The following is a 20,686-nucleotide window of genomic DNA, read 5'->3' as shown; positions in this document are numbered from 1 at the left end:
ATATGTTCATGAGAATGCATGTTTTCCTCCCTCACTACTGAATTATGTATGCTTGTCCTAGAACTAAGGGAACTAAAAGCCTTTTTGTTTGCTCTGAATACAGAACACTTTTTAACATTCAAGTAGTAAATGATTTAATTAATATGGTGCAGTTTTGCCTGTGCTGCTGGTGCTAGTTTGTTGTTGTGAGCAGAATGGCCTATGTTCTGGTCTCTCCAGAGGTCTAGCAATTTATATCATTATACAAATTTAGAGTGTGGATATCAGTCACATGGCAAGTTGTGAATATCTGAGTTAATTTCCTTTCAAATAGAGAACATATTATAATGTCCTGCCTTTTGGAATACCTGACTGGACACTAGATGGCAGCATTATATCGCTCTGCATAGAGATGTAGCACAGTTGCAACTTTCTGTAGACATTTAAAGGTGGGAAAATGTTTCCTGAGATTAGTCACTTTGGAAGGAGAGGTGCCATTTCTGCACAGAAAAGGAGTTGAGTGGCTTCTTTCCCACTGAGGAGAGTTGAATTTTTTCCATTCATGCTGATTCCCAGTAGGTTTCATTGAGCCATCAGGAATATTCAGCCTTTAGTATCAGGGGGAAAAACCTGAATCTTAAAGACATCAATCTGAAGGTGAACATTTTGATTGTTTTGACCTTAGACTGTTTCTATATTGGAGCTGATTTTCAAATGTGCTTAGCACCTCCAGCTCCAATTATTGATTTCGTTGGGTGCTCCATATTTCTGAAAATCAGTCCCATAAGCTGTAAAAGTAATCTGAATCATTATTGTTTAATCAAAAAGAAAGCTATTAAGAATACCCTTAGGTGCTAATCGGCATCTAATCATTTCTCTTGGAAAACTGCCTCACTAGTTTTGCTAAGCATTACCGGCCTGGCTGGCAACTTGCATGATTTGATAGTATGGGATAACTTTCTTTCTAGCACTAATATAAGGTAAGGGATGCTGAAGAGAAAATGTAAGCTTGCAATATCGACCCTGCATTTATGTGGAGGCAGCAGCATTCTTTTTTTTATCTCATTTGGGTTTTTATGTCCTTATGCTGTCTGAGGTAGATTCTGTGGAAAGCTTGTGATAGTATAGTAAGAGATGAATGTAAAACTCTGAAGATCCTTAAACATAAAGGGTCTAATTGTGATTTCATTTGCACTAATGTAAATCAGGAGTAACTTCCGTGATGTCAATGAAATTGTACCAGTATGAGAGCCCATTCTGACCCAAAAAATGGTTCTCTCTTAAATTAATAAGTGAGTTTAATTTTTATTGCACCTTTGTTCCTTTTCATGCATGTGTCACTTCATCTTGTTTGTCTTGTCATGACTGACTGACTTTTTTTTTATTTCTGTTTTGTAGTTCTTTTATGGGGGCCATTCCATGTCCAGCAGCATGCACGCTTCCAGGTTCATGGTAAAATGCCATTCAGAAATTTGCAGTCTTTTTCTTTTCTCCCTCTGCAGGGACTCTAAACATAACTTGCAGCTTTTCTTATGTGACATTTATGTATTTTTTTTTTTAACCTTAGCTTTTTGTTTCATTCACCTTCATGGAGGGCCAGTTCTTATTTCTGGTCTTTTATAACAGAAATCTTATTTTCCACATTCTTCTAAATTTTCAGAGTTAAGATGGATTTAGCTACTTGACTAGGAGCTGCGTGGCTAAATCCTGTGCAGCCCTGAACATTTAATGGTAATGTGGAAATATAAGTTTAACCCAATTTATTCTTAGAGGGGTTTTTAGTTATATAAATTTTGAATTCATAAGAGGAAAGAGATAATAGTACTGGTTAGAGCACAGTGTGGGCCAGTTTCCACGTACTGTAATATCTTGCCCTTCTATTCCACCCCTGTTGGGATAAAACTGAGGAGTAATTTTGTCTACTAGGGACTTGGATGAGATTCTCTTCAAATTCACTTTTACTTTTCAATCTAAATAAGAGTTTGAAATTAGGCCTGCCTTTTCATATGAAGGATAAAGCATATTAATTCATTGTGTCAGCTGCTCCTTAACTCCCAAACTCTCCCAGTCTGCATGAACAAATAGCCATACAAGTAAAATGACAAATGTCCAATGTTAGCTATCATAGGTGGTAGGATAACAATTAGCACAGGGCCTACCTGTACTGCACCCAAAGACCAATTGGCTTCATTGTGAAGGCGAGTACATAGGTGCTGGAACTAGGAGTGCTGGGGGTGCTGCCACACCTCCTGGCTTGAAGTGGTTTCCATCATGTTGTACAGGGTTTACAGTTTGGTTCAACATCTCTCAGCACCGCCACTACACGAATTGTTCCAGCATCCCTAGTTGAGTATAGTTAAAATCTTCAATATTAGTAGCTGAAAGGTTTCATTTTTATGGGCTCCTAATTCATATCCTCAACGATAACTTTGCAACATCTTTAGTTAGTTTTAATACTCAAAAAACAGAATGTTTCTTCATTTCCACATAACTCTCAAAAGTGACCAACTAGCCTTAATAATTCACTGCGCTTTGATCCAAATGCTATACACGCTGGGTGCAATACATCCCTTTTCAGCAGGTTTGCACCAGATGTAGGCATCATTTAAGACCTGGGAGGTTAACTGGTACATAGGATTTAGGCTGGCCACTGTGGACAGGGATAAATTTCATCCACTCTGAATATTAAATTAGTGGTCCAAATCCTGGTCCAGTACACGAAGATGAATTTAAACCCATGGCTTTTACTAGTGTGAATTTCTTCTCCAGCCAGCCATCTCCCTCCAAGGCCTTTAATGGAGAGATCTTCAGCAACTTCAGGTCCTTCCTAGGCTCTCACTCTTGAGAGAGAAGGGAGCTCTTGTCCCCTTCCCAGCATGCCTTGCTTTAGTAACCTGCAGTTCCCAGATGGCCTCTCTGCTTCGGTCCCTCAAATTCCCACCATGCTGCAGTGGACAGCAGAAACCTGAAACTGGGCAGTGCTAGGCCTGAAAGCGTCTCTTCACTGTCTTAAAGGGACAGTAAACTCCATTACTCTCACAGTCACCCACCCCTTGTGCTTTTTGGCCAGTGGATCCATGTGCACACAGACCCACAGTACATGTTACACCTCCCAAACCCCATGGATATTGTACAATGTACCATCTCAAAACACTTTTCTGACACAGGCAATGTACCTCTTTGTGGTTTCTCCATGGCCTGCCTGACTCCTGCACAGTAGGTATGTGGCTTTTCAGTCCTTCTGCACCAATGCAAAGAGGGACAGAATTCGGCTCCATATTATCAGTGTACTTGATTCAAATATAGTGAGTTATTAAATGAGATCTGGATAAACAGCATAGTCAAAACAGGGACAAATGAAAGACGTGAATATGCACACAGTAATTACTTCAGCACTGGCACTCCTGCTGAACTCCTTCATTACTTAAATGTCATCTTTGCTGAATTAGAGAAAGAAAGCTTGACTGTGCATTAGTCAGGAGGATGCTGTACAATGAAAATGAACATATTGCATCAAACCAGCAAAGGTAAGCTGGGGGGTTTTGCATTAGAAGGAAAAGTAGTTATATCACGTCTTTAGATTTCAAGTCTGTAGTTTTCTAACATTCTGATCCTGCAGACCTTACTCTGGCTAAACTTCCACAAACTTCAGTAGCAGTTTCTTCTGAGAAAGGACTGGTAGGATCAGGCTGTCAGTGAGCTTCTCTTTAGGCAGTACTCCAGGCGCAGTTATGCCTGGCCCTGCATGGATGCGCAAGAGTGGGCAAGGAGCCTTTCCTACCTTAATGCAGAACTGGACACAGTCCAGTTGACTGGAAGGTTTATGCAAGTCTAGAGCCACAGCTAGTGCAAGACTCTTCCCTCTTTGCACAGAACAACGAAGCTGGTTGTAGGCATGTGCATCACCTTGTCATAGCATAGTCTCTCTGCGCTCTTTTTTGTGCACAATATATTCAGAAACTCTGGCAGTAGTCTCTGCACCACTCCCAATCGCTGGTGCTCCCTAAAAGGCACCAATTTAGCCGTGAGAGTGTTTAAACACCGATGTTTTGCAGATGAACTGTGAAAGTTGTCTACAATAGGCAAGAAATCCCATTTTAATCAGTGCACGCTGTTCTGGTCATGGAACAGAGCCTGCCTCTTCAGTATTTCCAAGTTAGATTCAAAAGGAAATTCCTCTGAAGTATGAAGATGTTTTTAAAGTCATTAAACTTAGATTTTACATAATTATCTTTTGCTCTAACAGACTCATTTGTCCAGCTGGTTGACTTGAAAATGTTTGTGTAAGCACCAACAGATACAGTATAAATCAGCTCACTTGGTCTAGCAGCAAAGGTCCAGCTACGAAAAGTTGCTTCTTCCTTCCCAAAAAATGGGAGGGGCTGCTATTTTTACTTTGTTACTTTGATTCCCTCTTTAAGACAAGGGGATACCCTCTCAGGCCCCAATCCCCATGAAGGGTATTTGTAAGTAAGGAGAGAGATTCTTGCTTGCTTCTCTGTAAAAACCTGAGGAAGATGGGAACATTGCCCAGGAGTCGCATAGTTTAGGAGGATTGAATGATTCATGTATTATAAGAAGATTCCCGGATTGCCAGGCTGAGTCAGTGTGAAGCGATGGAAGAAACGACAAGCAGGGTTGAGAACTATTGCTTAGAATGTCACTAGGTTCAATCCCCACTGGGCCCCATGAGAACAAGATGGAATGTTGGCGTCCAAAGGTTCTGTGGCAGTTAGAATGTGACAGTTGAGCAGAGGAGGTGGGAGTAACAGCTACGTGGATTAACAAAAAGGTGCCTCCAGCCAGGGGGCAGCTCTGTGCACGAACTTTGGGCAACAAGTTCAAACAGCAACATGGCTCGTTACAACACACAGTGCATGGAAACGATAGCCCCTCAATATTACCTACCTACGTGGCTTCACTATCTGATTTCCTGTTCACTAATACACACTGCTTTGTGGTGCTAGCATGTTTCCTGCTGTGGTGTTTTGTGTGTGTTTCCCAATGTGGTGTTCGGCGGAATAGTACACAAGTGTACCGGTGTGAAGGGCTGCCACAAGTACTAAAATAATCTGATTCCAAGCTGTACAGAATTGGGCACAAGTGTAAACAGTTCCCATGCGTACCACAATACGATGGCACTGTTGCCAGGACCACTCTGAACTTTGGCCACACAATGCCAGGAAGGCAAGCTACCCGTGCTGGCCATAGGAGGTTAAAAGAAGGAAAATGCTATGTGAAAATAATCAGATACAGAGCAAAGATGGTGGTTTACTTGGCCTAAATGCCATACCTGTATGACAGCACTGGCTTTCATCTACTGATAGTGTATGTGTGATTTATTGAGTAGGCCAATGTATCAAAATATGGGCCCTGGTCTCTCTCTCTCTTTTTCTCTCTCAACCTATGATACCCTTTGCAGTGCATTCCATTAAATGGGTGGCTTTTGCTCCCCGGGCTTTAAAGAGGGAGATTTGTTGTAAAAGAAATACCTTGACCGTATCCTGTCAACATCTTCAAAAGAAATCTTTAATGGCAAAAGAAATCAGTCAATATTTATTTAGTCAATATTCACTAGAAACCGCACTGAATTGAAGCTGTAGCAGAATGATGTAACATGCAAGGGTGGGTGCTCTCATGGTAACATGTTGTAGTTACTAAATGGTTTGTCTCTTGCAGAGGGGCAGTACTCCATCATCTCCCACTAGGACTTCATCCCCTATAGGGTCTACTGGAAACAACATCAGCTGGGGTGATCGCCAAGGGCAATGGCTCCGCAGAAGAAGGCTCGATGGTGCCATTAACAGAGTTCCTGTAGGATTCTATCAAAAAGTATGGAAAATCCTTCAGAAGGTAAGTTAATAGCAGTAGAGGGTGTACGGTATCTTGGGAGGCTGGTATTTTAGATACAATATTACTGTGGTCAGGAAAAACTCTAATACTTTGTGGAATATGTCTGACTAATACACAAGAGCTCCATTAACATATGCTCATGAATGAGTTTGTCAATGTATTTCCTCTGAAAACCAGCACTAAACTGCAGCCGAATGATTAAATTCTATTGTTTCACATTGTTCCCCATCTTAAACAGGTCATGGTCATTGCCAATGAAAGGCTCACAATCCACCCACACCCAATTCAAGAGGATAAATAGGGAGACTAGGAAGGGTTAAATAAGAAGCTATGTTTCTTAAAAATGTCTGAGTTCTGCTGGTGGATTTCATAAGGGCTATACTGTTTTTAAAACCAATTTTTAGTTTGCTCCACATTCACTGAAAATAATCCCTGCAGTTGCTCCTGAGCTTAGTAGTATGGTGCAGTAGTTGAACTAGAGCTGGGGTGGCCAACCTGAGCCTGAGAAGAAGCCAGAATTTACCAATGTACATTGCCAAAGAGCCACAGTAATACGTCAACAGCCCCCCATCTGCTCCCCTGCCCCCAGTGCCTCTTGTTTGCTGGCAGCCCCCACCAGTCAGTGCCTACTCCCCCCTCCTCCCGCCCTCTGCAATAAGCTGTTTCACATGCGCAGGATGCTATGGCGGGGAGGGAGGAGGAGCAGCGAGGGCATGGCAGGCTCAGGGGAAGGGACAGGGGCCTTGGGAGAAGGGGTGGAGTAGGGGCAGGGCTTGGGGCACACAGAGGGTTGAGCAGTGAGCACCCCCCAGCACATTGGAAAGTTGGCATCTATAGCTCCAGCCCCGGAATCAGTGCCTAGGTAAGGAGCAGCATATTAACCTCTGAAGAGCCACATGTAGCTCAGGAGCCACAGGTTGGCCACCCCTGAACTAGAGAATGATTTAAGAAACAGGGGAACAGGAATTCCCATTGACTTCAATGAGACTATTCACCTGCTTTGTGTATTGCTGGATTAGGGCCAAAGTGTTCAGCACCTGGCTGCATTGAGCTGTATTGAGTACTAAAGTGGAGGTAGGAATATATGCCTTGAGTCAAGATAGCTCACACTTGTGCAATTCAAAGCAACACTCTAAAATGCAGGCTTAACTGATGCCAGCAAAGACAAAAGTCTTTTGTGAATTCATTCACTAGGTTTATTAAAGGGACACTGCCAACTTAAATTGCCTTTGTCTGAAATGTACCATTTTTACAAATAATACCTAAAATAACTAAAACTGATAGATCAGAGGAAAAACTGTTCACATTTTTTTATTCATGACAGCACTTTGTATAGTCAGTGTCACAGTTTCCCATGAACAGTTAGTCAGATTCCCTTGTTGTTTGAATGACTTCTACACAGCAACAATGGAAAGGAAAAACATTTAAAAGAGTGCAAACTACAGTTGTAAAATGACTGAGGTCATACTTAATTTGCAGAATGGTGGAAATTGCAGATTCAACAATATTAGGCCTCCACCACCATTTTGATTTTAATTGGCTCACTTTCCTGAACTACTGTACATGTCAGGTTCTTTCTGTTTTTTTTGGAGAATCAAATAGAATTTTATTTAGTCAAACTCAGCCTATATTTTCCTTTGCTCATTGTCATCCAATTATTCTTAAAATCCCTTTGGACAATTCTTAATACCTCTCCCTCCTTGGTGTTTTCAGACTTCAGATGCCTAGGTGACCATCATGCCCTGGTCATGCCTTAGATAAGCTATATGTATTTAGTTTTTTTAAACTCTTTTCTCATATGCCAATTTGTCTAGCTCCTCCGTAATTTTTGTTGCCCATTTTGAAGGGCATTTTTCATTTACTGATATTATATTGTGGTGCTCCAAGTCCTATATCCTAAACTAAGTGGTGTTTGACCCTAGGGCAAGAGAGAGGGATCTTCACTTTCCTGGTCCATAACAAAGCTGCTCCATTGGTGGGCTGATTTTTTTTTTTTTAACCCCTCCTCTAATTGTCCTTTCGTATTGCAAACTCATATCTAATTTGCTGTACTTTCACCTCTAGATGTATCCTGCTGTTACTGCTTTCCAAGTACCTCCCTCCCACTGAACAGTTGTTTCAGCTTAAGTGTGGCATAAGGTTATTTTATAGCATCCAGACTTTCTCTCCAATAGTTTTCTTGTCATATGATCTTTTTGGAAGAAATGAAATAACATTTTTATATGCGTTCACTGTTTTTAAAACTTGTCATACATCAGAACAGCTTTTCCAGGAAGAATTTAAAACTCAAAAGGAATATAAGTTTCCAGATATACTTTTAAGGATTGTGTTTTTAATCAATATTGATTTTTTTTATTATTATTATTTTGTTTAGTGCCATGGCCTGTCCATTGATGGCTACGTCCTTCCTTCTTCAACTACAAGAGAGGTATAGTAAATAATAATATTAATGAGGTCTTTCCATGATTTTACGACAAGTTGTATGACTCTCGAGCACATGCTGTAACAGGATCACTGGAGAAAACGCTTTGTTTTAAAATATTTAAAATATAAACTCACAATGGAAGTTTTACAGTTTGAATCTTAACTAATAGTTCTGTTGGATGTCTGAGTGACAGGGATGGTGTAGGGCCAGATTTTAATCTGAGATCCATGATGTTCACAGATGCAAGTCTTGCAAATACTAGGCTTTCCCACGACAACATAAGATTATACTTAGAACATCTGAGGTTTGCATGTGTTAGTATAATTTCTATGATATACCATAATGTGATCCTCATTTAAGAAAATGAAGTTATTTTTAACCACAGGCAATGAAGTTTCAGAGCTCTGCACCTGCAGTGAGTTGATAATTAATCTTGACAGCACATTCAGAATTAGAAGCAAGATTTCCTACTTGAAAAAAGTTAAACACAGTCCTTGACCTCTGGATGCTATTTTCTAGGAAAATTTGCAATAATGTAACATCATTTGTGTTGGCTAATGTGCATTCAGTCTTTTTCTCTTAATTTTCCCTGTTCAATTATTAATTTTTTAGTAAAGAGAGGTTAAAGTTTACTCAGTTCTGTTTAAAACAGAGGATGGCAAATACAAAAGGGAATAGAAACCGAATTAGGAGAATGTCCCGATTTGCTGAAATTAAACAAAGACAAATACCTGTTTAGAATTCTTTGACTGCAGACAATATTTCAGCACTGTGGTTACAAAAACAAATACGAATCTCAGAAATGTGGCTGACCCAAATTTTGCCTTTTTAAACCTTTGTTCGTTCGTCATATAATTTTTTTTGGTTGGTTGGTTTTTATACAAACAAGTTGGATCTATGCTGCTAGGTGCTATTTTGCTTATCAAAGAGAAGGTTATGGGTGACTTAATCCGTCTACAAGTACCTACATCAGGAACAGCAGTTTGATAATAGAGGGGTCTTCAGTCTTGCAGAGAAAGGTACAATAAGAACCAAGGGTTGGAAGTTGATGCTAGACAAATTCAGACTGGAACTAAGGTGCAACATTTTTAACAGTGAGGTTAATTAATCACTGCAACAACTTACCAAGAGTTGTACTGGATTCTCCATCACTGGAAATTTTAAAATCAAGATTGGTGGCTTTTCAGAAAGACATCCTCTAGTTCAAACACAACTATTGGACTTGAAACAGAAATTAGTACCTGGAAATCCTATGGCCCGTATTATGGAGGCAGTCAGACTGAAGGTCACAATAGTTCCTTCTGCCTTAAAATCTATGAATCACTTCTGACAACTTTTAAATCTACAATTAACAATAATCCAGCAACAAAATAAAAAAATCTAGACATTTAAGAGTCCCACCCACCAGATTTCTGTCACTATTCCTATCTCTGTGGCTCCAGCAATTCTTACGCCACCTCAGAAGCCAGTGAGTAGAGGCAGGCTTTGCAGCATCCCCTAAAGGTCAACATATTTGAGCTGTTTCAATCCAAGGAGAGAGCAAGTGCTAGAGTCTTCCTTTCTTTGTGTGTTGTGACTATCCGTCAATAGGACTCAGTGATTCCAAATGATTCCCTTGTCAGTGTAGATCATTTATGCTACACCTAGATGTTTTATTTTAGTTTTCCCTTTCATTCACCATCCTAGACTTTTGAAGAGACCCACCTACCATTTCTGCCACCACCTGCACCACAAACAATCTTACATGTTAGGATCTTGACGCAGTATGACGTAGTGTAATAATACTCAGCCAGTAAAACAGGGAACCAAGCCATAAGGCTAATGAGCTGTAGAGTGAGTAGGTTAAATTATTGTCTCTAAACCCTTCCACTTGTCTGTTTCTCAGTATTTGGAGAGTAACTGTTTCACAGATTGCAAACTGTAATCATTCTTGTCACTTGAAGATATTTAAGTCTGTTCCCACCAGGAAAAGAGAAGCACATGAATTTCACCCCACCCCCAACCGAATCCCTACAATGCTCCATTCCTGTTTCCACTCTCAGGGATCTTTGACTCCCAACATTGCCTGTCTTTGGATAGCTGCTTACCACCAAGGTTGCCTTGTCTCCAGAGCTGATGGTCTTTCTTCACCGCGGGAGCAGCTCTTACCTGCTCCTCCAGCATCAGTTTCCAGGCAGCTCTTTGTTCACCATGATAAAAAACCTTCTTTTCTTGCTCTTAAATGCCATGGTTGATTCAGTTGTACAATTTGCACAGGTGGCATTACACTTGTGAAGTGCAAAATCTTTTTGCAGTGCACTGGGTACAGCAAGCCATGTGTTTTAACAATTTCATGTATGCCGATGACAATACCTCCTATGGTGTGACTATCACCCATACCACTTGCAAGGTGGCACCTCACCCATGGGTATATATGGGAATATCAGTGTAATATTGCTGTTTGATTAAAATGAATACCATCCCCTGTAAAAGCATAATGTCTGCCTTGTGTAGTGTAATACTGTATGATTCTCATATTCTGACTTGTAAGCTTTATTGCTATTTAATCGGTTAAAACAATAGGACAGTATTCACTCTTCTTCAGATCTATTTTCAGAATTAACAGGATATGGTTAGGATTGGTAGGCCTAAAATTAGACAGTCTGGCTTTAAGTTTGCTGATGTATTATACATGCAAATGATGCCATCCTGCCTGTCTGCCTCACTCTTGTAAGCATGTAGAGTATTGAAATTGACAACAAACCTATATAATGCAGTCTCCTGTCTGCTCATACAAATAGAGCAGACAAGCACAATGGAGGCACAGCTCAGTGTGCATATCCCTGTTTGAAACATACACATCACTCTATGTTATGGTGCTGGTAACAGCTGCAAAAGAAGATAAATTTTTTTGTGATACTGCAGTCCTTATTTTGTGGAAGTGAAAAGTTTTCCCCTCCCCTGCCCCCCATCTCCCTCTACCATCAGGCTAGTTACAAAAAATAGGATTCGTTTTTAGGCCTGTCTGACCTTGACAGTATCTAATTTCACTGTTAATAGGAATCAAACTCAATAAGCATAACCTCCTGAGGCTATCATTTAATGTGACATCTCCACAGCTCTGCCAATGCAAAGTAGGTTCTTCTACCAGCAGTGTAGATATCAGTCTGTGGGATAACATTCACTCTTAGCAGGTGATGTGGGCTTTTTTTTTAATCTCTACAATATCTTTGGCTTCATAAACAAAACCTGTGATCCAAAAAGATGCCTACACAAAATAATGTGTGAGGTTAATGTCATGATCAAAGAATTAATTTGCAAGATAATAAGCATCAACATTCCCATATGTAAGCAATGTGTGTTGACCGATAGTAATTGTACAACAGACTTTTCTGGAAGTTACAGAATTTTTTTTGGATTGCTAAGCCTTGAGTCTGCAAATAGTTTGCAAGTAGTTAGTTTTCCATATGCAAATAATCCCATTCATTTCCATAGGACTCTTTACATGTGCAAAGTTAAGCACATGTTTAAGTGTCTGGAGGATCTGGGGCCTTATCGTCTTGCATTTATCTGTTTATCTTTCCACTAGGGCTGTCAAGCGATTAAAAAAATTAATTGCAATTAATCAACACTGTTAATAATAGAATACCATTAATTTAAATATTTTGGATGTTTTCTACATTTTCAAATATACTGATTTCAATTACAACAGAATACAAAATGTACAGTGCTCACTTTATATTATTTTTGATTACAGGTATTTGAACTGTAAGAAAACAAAAGAAATACTATTTTTCAATTCACCTAATACAAGTACTGTAGTGCAATCTCTTTATTGTGAAAGTTGAATTTACAAATGTAGAATTATGTACAAAAAAAAAGCACTAAAAAATAAAACAGTGTAAAATTTTAGAGCCTGCAAATCCACTCAGTCCTACTTCTTGTTCAGCTAATTGCTCAGACAGACAAGTTTGTTTACTTTTGCAGGAGATAACGCTGCCCGCTTCTTGTTTACAATGTCACCGGAAAGTGAGAACAGATGTTCTCATGGCACTGTTGTAGCCGGCATCGCAAGATATTTACGTGCCAGATGCACTAAAGAATCGTATGTCCCTTCATGCTTTAACCACAATGCATCCATGCTGATGACGGGTTCTGATCGATAACAGTCCAAAGCAGTGAGGAGCAACACATGTTCATTTTTATTATCTGAGTCAGATGTCACAAGCAGAAGGTTGATTTTCTTTTTTGGTGGTTCAGGTTCTGTAGTTTCTGCATCGGAGTGTTGCTCTTTTAAGACTTCTGAAAGCATGCTCCAAACCTCGTCTCTCTCGGATTTTAAAAGGCACTTCAAATTCTTAAACCTTGGGTCGAGTGCTGTAGCTATCTTTAGAAATCTCACATTGGTACTTTCTTTGCATTTTGTGAAATCTGCAGTGAAAGTGTTCTTAAAATGAACAACATGTGCTGGGTCATCATCCGAGACTGCTATAACATGAAATATATGGCAGAATGTGGGCAAAACAGAGCAGGGGACGTATAATTCTCCCCCAAGAAGTTCAGTCACAAATTTAATTAACACTTTTTTTTTTTTTTACGAGCGTCATCATCGTGGAAGCATGTTCTCTGGAATGGTGGCCAAAGCATGAAGGGGCATATGAATGTTTAGCATATCTGGCATGTAAATACCTTGCACTGCTGGCTACAAAAGTGCCTTGCAAATGCATGTACTCGCTTTCTGGTGACATTGTAAATAAGAAGAGGGCAGTATTATCTCCTGTAAACGTAAATAAACTTGTTTGTCTTAGCGATTGGCTGAACAAGAAGTAGGACTGAGTGGACTTCTAGGCTCTGAAGTTTTACATTGTTTTGTTTTTGAGCACAGTCATGTAACAAAAAAAAATCTACATTCTTAAGTTGCACTTTCACGGTAAAGAGATTGCACTACAGTACTTGTATGAGATGAATTGAAAAATACTATTTCTTCGGTTTATCATTTTTACAGTGCAAATATTTATAATCAAAATAATATACACTGATTTCAATTACAACACAGAACACAATATATATGAAAATGTAGAAAAACATCCAAAATATTTAATAAATTTCAATTCATAGAATCATAGAATATCAGGGTTGTAAGGGACCTCAGGAGGTCATCTAGTCCAACCCCTGCTCAAAGCAGGACCAAATTTTCTGCAGAACTGCTGCCTATCCATTTGGTCCCTAGTCTGTAGCGGTACATGGGATTCTTCCGTCCTAAGTGCAGGACTCTGCACTTGTCCTTGTTGAACCTCATCAGATTTCTTTTGGCCCAATCCTCTAATTTGTCTAGGGCCCTCTGTATCCTATCCCTACCCTCCAGCGTATCTACCTCTCCTCCCAGTTTAGTGTCATCTGCAAACTTGCTGAGGGTGCAATCCACACCATCCTCCAGATCATTTATGAAGATATTGAACAAAACCGGCCCGAGGACCGACCCTTGGGGCACTCCACTTGATACCGGCTGCCAACTAGACATGGAGCCATTGATCACTACCCGTTGAGCCCGACAATCTAGCCAACTTTCTATCCACCTTATAATCCATTCATCCAGCCCATACTTCTTTAACTTGCTGGCAAGAATACTGTGGGAGACCGTGTCAAAAGCTTTGCTAAAGTCAAGCAACAACACGTCCACTTTTCCCTCATCCACAGAGCCAGTTATCTTGTCATAGAAGGCAATTAGATTACTCAGGCATGACATGCCCTTGGTGAGTCCATGCTGACTGTTCCTGATCACTTTCCTCTCCTCTAAGTGCTTCAGAATTGATTCCTTGAGGACCTGCTCCATGACTTTTCCAGGGACTGAGGTGAGGCTGACTGGCCTGTAGTTCCCAGGATCCTCCTCCTTCCCTTTTTTAAAGATGAGCACTACATTAGCCTTTTTCCAGTCATCCGGGACTTCCCCGATCGCCATGAGTTTTCAACGATAATGGCCAATGGCTCTGCAATCACATCCGCCAACTCCTTTAGCGCTCTCGGATGCAGCACATCCGGCCCCATGGACTTGTGCTCATCCAGCTTTTCTAAATAGTCCCGAACCACTTCTTTCTCCACAGAGGGCTGGTCACCTCCTCCTCATTCTGTGCTGCCCAGTGCAGTAGTCTGGGAGCTGACCTTGTTCGTGAATTGGTGTTCTATTGTTTAACAGTGTGATTAAAACTGCAATTAATTGTGATTGATTTTTTTGAGTTCATTGCGTGAGTTAACTGCAATTGACAGGTTTCAGAGTAGCAGCCATGTTAGTCTGTATTCGCAAAAAGAAAAGGAGTACTTGTGGCACCTTAGAGACTAACCAATTTAATTGAGCATAAGCATCCGATGAAGTGAGCTGTAGCTCACGAAAGCTTATGCTCAAATAAATTTTAGTCTCTAAGGTGCCACAAGTACTCCTTTTCTTTTTGCAATTGACAGTCCTACTTTCCACTAACCTACCACCTAACTTTCCAGATGACCCCTTGTGAAATCAAGTTTGCTGTGCATGTGGAGTCAGTGCTGAACCATGTACCTCAACCTGAATACAGACAGCTGCTGGTGGAAGCTATTCTTGTTCTCACACTGCTGTCGGACATAGAGGTGACCAGCATCGGGGGCATAATCCATGTGGACAGAATAGTGCATGTGGCTAATGATCTGTTTCTTCAGGAACAGGTGGGTACAGCAGATTTCCAGTAATATCTGAGGGTGGAATTAGGAAGGTATTGTGTTTGAAACGAACTTCATTTTTGGTATTTGTGAAAAATTATTTTTCCCTCCACAAAAAGCAAGTCATGTAAGCATCTTTTGAAAATGTATTCAGAAGATTAAAACCTCCTGTAATTAATGAAATACAGTCTCTTTTGCTGCAGTTTTACAGTTATAGCGGGGTAATGCTCTGTCAAGTCTAAACATCTGTTTAAAATCACCTTTTACTTCACCAGATTACTAAAAACCAAAGGGCTGCTGTTTAAGTAGAGATGGGGAAAAACAAGCTAGTCGTGTGTTACCAGAGAAATGCAAAAAATAAGGTCCGTAAAGGGGAAGTTAAGAGAACTGAACTAGCATAGGTAGAGAAAAAGGTTCTAAATAACCTGTGTTGTCCTACAGTCTTTGGAAAGGAATTCGTGAAGGGAGAACTGTTTTCCATATTCAGTGCAGATACAATTGTAGTCCTGGTCTAGTATTTGTTTTTAAGTTTAGTAATTCTGATCTGAACACGGATATCTGATTTTCTCCTCCCCTCCTTTTTATTTTCCCCCTCTCAGAAATCACTTGGAGCAAATGATGACTTCTTGGAGCGAGACTTCGCCACAGGAATTTGCCACTTTTTCTATGACAGCGCTCCAAGTGGGGCATATGGAACTATGACATACTTAACGAAAGCTGTAGCCACCTATTTACAGGATTTCCTGCCTAGCACAGGCTGCCTGATGCAATAGGCTATGCCTCTTGATGAAAAGCAAAAGTAAAGATTCAGAAGCTCTTTTTCCCCCTCTCCTCTCTCTTCCCTCTTCACTTACTGAACATATGTCTTTGACTCCACGGGATTTAAACGCCACTCATCATGTGTGAGCACCAATCTGTAGGGACAGCTGAACAATGAAGATGGAATTTGGCCTAATTCCAGAACCATGTGAAACATGTACAATGAGTGATGCCTATTCTGCCCTAAGTGCAATGTGCAATTTAAAGTAAATTAAGTAAGAATTATGCACTTATGCCAAGAGGAAAATAATTAGTGTAGAGATCAAAAAATATAAATAGGGAGATGCTCCTCTGGCATAAATTTCCCAACTAAGGAGAGTGGATTTTTTCTGTATATTTGAATTAATTAACTCTCTCTTAAGCATGGCTTCTGTATGTTGATGTTGTGAATAGTTAAAGCACAGTTTAGGGTTCTCTTTCTCCGATTTATTCAGTTTCCATGTGATACCCAGGCACTATTTTCAATACACGTTGAGCTGGATTCTGATCTCAATTACACCAGGGTGATGCAGGAGTAACTCCAGTGAAGTCAAGCATGAGATCAGAATTATGACTGTCATAAATCGGTAGCCTCTCTCTGATGACATAGCATCTGCCTTGAGAAAGCTACATCGTTTGGACCAATGCAGCTTTGGAGAAGCTGATCTCTGACTTCCTCTTTTAAAGACAGTTTTATGCTTATAATCGTTTTGGGTAGATGAATAAACAGCTGCCTGTAGATCCAAAAGATATGTTTCCTTCGCTCAAGCACGCTTTCTAAATCTTAATATCTTGTCCACTGTAAATGGCCTAGAAGATGAGATACTTGAGCGTCGCCCTTCCAGAATACCATCTGTACTTACTAGAGGAAGAGTTGATGTGTGTTTCGTGTCCTTTGATTAGACAGATGCTCCTTCATCAGATGTAACTAGAACCATTAGTGGTGTTCTCGCTAATAGAAAAATCTCTCTTTAAACAGCACCAGGATAATACTTAGTACTCTTTAATATGTAGGCTGTTGTTGTATTTGTTTATATTAAATATACAGAGCCACAGTGCTCCCTCCTGTGGCTTAACCCAGGTGAGCTCAAGGTGGAGGAAGACAATGATTTCCCCTTGTTGACTTCCACTGAGGGGTGAGGCTTGCTCCTGTGAAATGGGCTGAATGAGTATCCACTGGTTCTTAGCTAGAGCCCTGTTAAAGAGAGGTACAATAGCACAGGCATTTGTTGGTGTAATTACTGGCCAGTGCACAAGAAAGGGTTGGAGTAGATTCCAAGTGGCAGATTAGTAAAAGGGTAAGTAGAAATGGTACCATCCAGTCTCTCATTTTTACTTCTTATAAGTGACCTTGAGTGGGATCTTTCCTTAAGCACCAACACCCCGACGAAGAAAAATGGTCCTAGTGTTGTTAGAACTTTTGAACAGCACTCATTGGAGTCTTTCTACAGGGAAATAGTTTTTCCATCTCATACATTTTTAAATGTTTTCCTAATTTCAAAATGTGTTGTCAGAGGAAAAATAATATCATCTGCCCAATCCACATGATCTCAACCAAGCCAGGTGGCAGGAGTCAAATTCACCCCCCAAACCTGGGTATCTTGTAAGATACTACAGTGCACTGCTCCCACAGCAATGCACATCCAGACAGTATTTGGTGCAGGCTGGAGAGATGAGTGCCATAGAGTTGTCCCTTACAATGTCTTAGGCTTAGAAATTTCCCAAAGAGCAAGAAGATACACAGCCTTTCTGGATAGAATGTACCTGGGGGGAGGAGGCAGGTGCATGTGTGCATATTACCCAGGCAAAGAGTTGTTAATGGTGTAAGGAGCAGGGATGAGTAGCTCAAATGCAGTTGGAAGTCAGTATCTTGTAGATGCCTATTTGTACTTTTGTTTAATGATAGCTCAGTTTTTATACATGTGCTGAGAGATTGATTTAGCTCATTTTCCAAGTAAATGAAAATAAAATTTTCTCCAGTTTAAACAGGGCAAGCCATACATTGAAAAGTAATTTATGCTGTGTATGCATGTTCATAGGTGAGGGACTTATATAAACTCTTATTTTATTAGGTTCCTTATAAAGCTTCGGTAATGTCATTCATGCAGAGCATGGTTTTCATGCAGAGCCCTTTGATTGATTGAGATGCAAGAAGGTTCTCTCTCAAATCTGTTTTAATGTGCTTTTTTTAATTCAGTCTGAGACATTAACTGTTTAAAATTTGTAGAACAAGAGAAGACTGCTAAAATCTGACATTTGTATGCTGCTAAATAGAGGTTTAAAATAGATTAGGGCCCATAGCAAAATTCCACCATTTACAAATTTAAATTTGTGTGTGCATGTAACTTTAAAAAAAAAAAAGTTACCATTCATAATATGAACTAGCTTGGTATACATGGTTTAGAAATACTGGGTTTTAGTCTGTCTAAAAGTGATACTAACACAATCAGTGAAGAGAAGTCATAGGAAAAATACTTTTATGTAATTTAGAAGTCTGGGACAGTTCAGTACAAAAGGATGAGAAACAGTACAGTAAACTTTGAATTGCAGTGTGAACGGACCAATCACCCATTTATACTTCTAGATTGACTCACTCATCTGTTGCCTTATCTCCTGAACTTCTGTTTTTAAAGGAATACATTAAAATCTGTACCATTCATTGGTGGAATCATTGTTCCTGAAACAGGGAAAACTTAATTGGGTCATGAAGGTGTCTTGTAGCAACCTCTCTGGAGAGGATTCAGATGTGTTAGGGAGTTTATGAATCAACCATTATTGATTCCAGTGTGTGTTTCCAGCTAGACAAAATCTTTTTCAGTTTATTTAGGGTAAGCTCATTACCAAAGACTTGATTTGGTTGTCAGGCATCCCAGAGGAGTGAAAAATGAATGACATGTCCAACTTCTAACTCTGGGACCTAATTTATGGAAAATAAATAAGACAAGGGTAAACAGACACCTTATGTGTCTTGGAAATTGGGGCATTAATGGAATGGAAATAGAACCAACTGAGACCCACTGTTTTAGTTTGACAGGCAGTGCTGTTGCATCAGCAGACTGCAGCTGTCATGAAGGAAACACCTACACTACTTCCTTGAAATATCAGACATGTCTGAAAACAGAAAATTGGTCTGAGATGGTGCAGGGACCAGAATAATAAAATGGTACTTATACACAGTGGATACTGTATAGGGGTGGTAAGTCCAACTTTTTTATGAAGTAGTATTAGGGTTGTCTCCATTCATTGAATCAATGCTCTTTTCTCCCCTCTCCCAATTGTATCAGATACTTAACTGTTTAACATTGTTGTTAGAATTTTGTTAAGCTTTTACAGTTTAATCATTAGTTCTGACATGTTGCCTAAATGTAGCACTCTTCGCTTTCACTGTGTGTAATCAGTCCTCAGACAGCCTTACAAAACAGTGAGGAAAACTTAATAGGCCAGGCACAAAAATCTGTTCATATTAGTTATGGGTTACTTGCTCATCAAATTTTTTAAAAAAGCATGTTCCAGGGAAGTAGAATTTGGCAAAGTTGTTCACAACACCCTTGAAGGTAAATATTATTCATACTTTACAGAGGGGGAAACTGAAATAGAGCAATTAAGTGACTTGTCTAAAGCAACCACATAGGCTATCTTGGCATTGACATAGCTTTTCCGAAGGATAAGTGGATGTGCATCATCATGAAGTTTACCTTGGCTATTAGTTACAAAGGAATCCATGACAGAAGGCACTTTACAGCATAAATGGAGAAACAAATCAAGAACTGAGTATAAACTCTCATTTCATTAATGCCCTACTTCCCCCAACAGGGCCAAGCCTAATTTGGGGCCTCATCCACTGCCCATTGAAGTCAGTGGAAAGACTTCCATTGACTTCACTAGGCTGCTAGCTGAGCACTCTTGAAAAATCTGGCTATTAGTGTACATAGAGCGCTCAATAGCCTATTCCTAAGAGGCAGTCTGTTCCCCTGTTATGGAAACATTGGTGCAGTTTAAATACAGCAGAAATCTCCACTGGATATTCCCAGCCACATATCTGTGATCACTGAGTGGTAAGCCAACAGTGCTGGGTTTACCACCAGTCTCATAAAAATGTGGCTAGAGGTAGCGTACACATCTGTCACTAACAACAACTTTTACATACATCTAGTACTTTTAACAAATGCTCTGAGAGGTTACAGTAATGGATCTCTTAATATGTGGATACTAAGAACGGCCATACTGGATCAGACCAAAGGTCCATCTAGCCTAGTATCCTGTCTTCCAACAGTGGCCAAGGCCAGGTGCCCCCGTGTGAATGAACAGAACAGGTAATCGTCAAGTGATCCATTCCCTGTTGCTCATAATGCACAATATAGATGGGATATGTGTTTTCTGATGATGTTATTCAGAATGCCCCAGCAGGTCCTCCCCGCAACACCCGCTCAGAGTTGTGTCATAGGCTTACTTCTAAAAAGTGTGTGTTCTTAAGAGAGGACTCCTCCAAAAGAGATTATAAAAAATATATTGTAAAAGTAGATCTTAAATACGTCTTTCCTACAGGTGCAGCTTTCTCTCCCAGCACTGGAGGAAGGTGTGGCCAGCATGTGACCAATATCATTAATACAGCATATACTGTAGGAGTGTAGGTCAATATTGAGAGCAAAAGAATGCATGCTAGCCAGCCATTGTGGCTCATAGCCTCGTGTGTATGTATGTCCACACTATGATCATCAGTACTTTTTTTAAAATGAGAATGCAGTGCTTCTCTTTGCACCAGCCATATTCATATGAACTATTTTAAGTGTAAAGTTAGACAGTAATGCACCATGATTTTCCAGATGTAAACAGACTTTAGAAATGGTGGCTCAGCAGAGGATGTTACTACATTTTGGGATTAATTTAAAAAGCTTTAAAGGTGGTTATCTTCTTCTGCTCACCAATAAACTCTGCTTTGAGTGAGTTATTCTTCAGTAAAATTAA

At 40.0% G+C, this 20,686-nt stretch overlaps 1 protein-coding gene across 19 annotated transcripts in view; it reads left to right on the top strand.

Annotated features, from left to right (window-relative positions):
* Nucleotides 1-20,686, top strand: part of PHKA2 (phosphorylase kinase regulatory subunit alpha 2) — a 71,720-nt gene extending 51,034 nt beyond the window's left edge. For 10 of the 19 annotated variants that reach the window (XM_043537943.1, XM_037901214.2, XM_037901226.2 and 7 more), the window contains 5 exons: nt 1,378-1,431; nt 5,659-5,832; nt 8,207-8,260; nt 14,729-14,929; nt 15,523-20,686. In XM_043537943.1, the coding sequence (XP_043393878.1) occupies nt 1,378-1,431; nt 5,659-5,832; nt 8,207-8,260; nt 14,729-14,929; nt 15,523-15,696 (657 nt within the window). In that variant the 3' untranslated portion in view covers nt 15,697-20,686. Of the gene's footprint in view, nt 1-1,377; nt 1,432-5,658; nt 5,833-8,206; nt 8,261-10,299; nt 11,372-14,728; nt 14,930-15,522 lie in introns of those variants that run through there. The other 9 variants (XM_037901237.2, XM_043537950.1, XM_043537947.1 and 6 more) reach the window with 5 other exon arrangements.

Source organism: Chelonia mydas, chromosome 1 (genome assembly GCF_015237465.2).
Source record: "Chelonia mydas isolate rCheMyd1 chromosome 1, rCheMyd1.pri.v2, whole genome shotgun sequence".
Lineage (NCBI taxonomy): Eukaryota > Metazoa > Chordata > Testudines > Cheloniidae > Chelonia > Chelonia mydas.
Note: the sequence above shows the minus strand (reverse complement) of the source record. Positions and strands in the feature narration are given on the sequence as shown.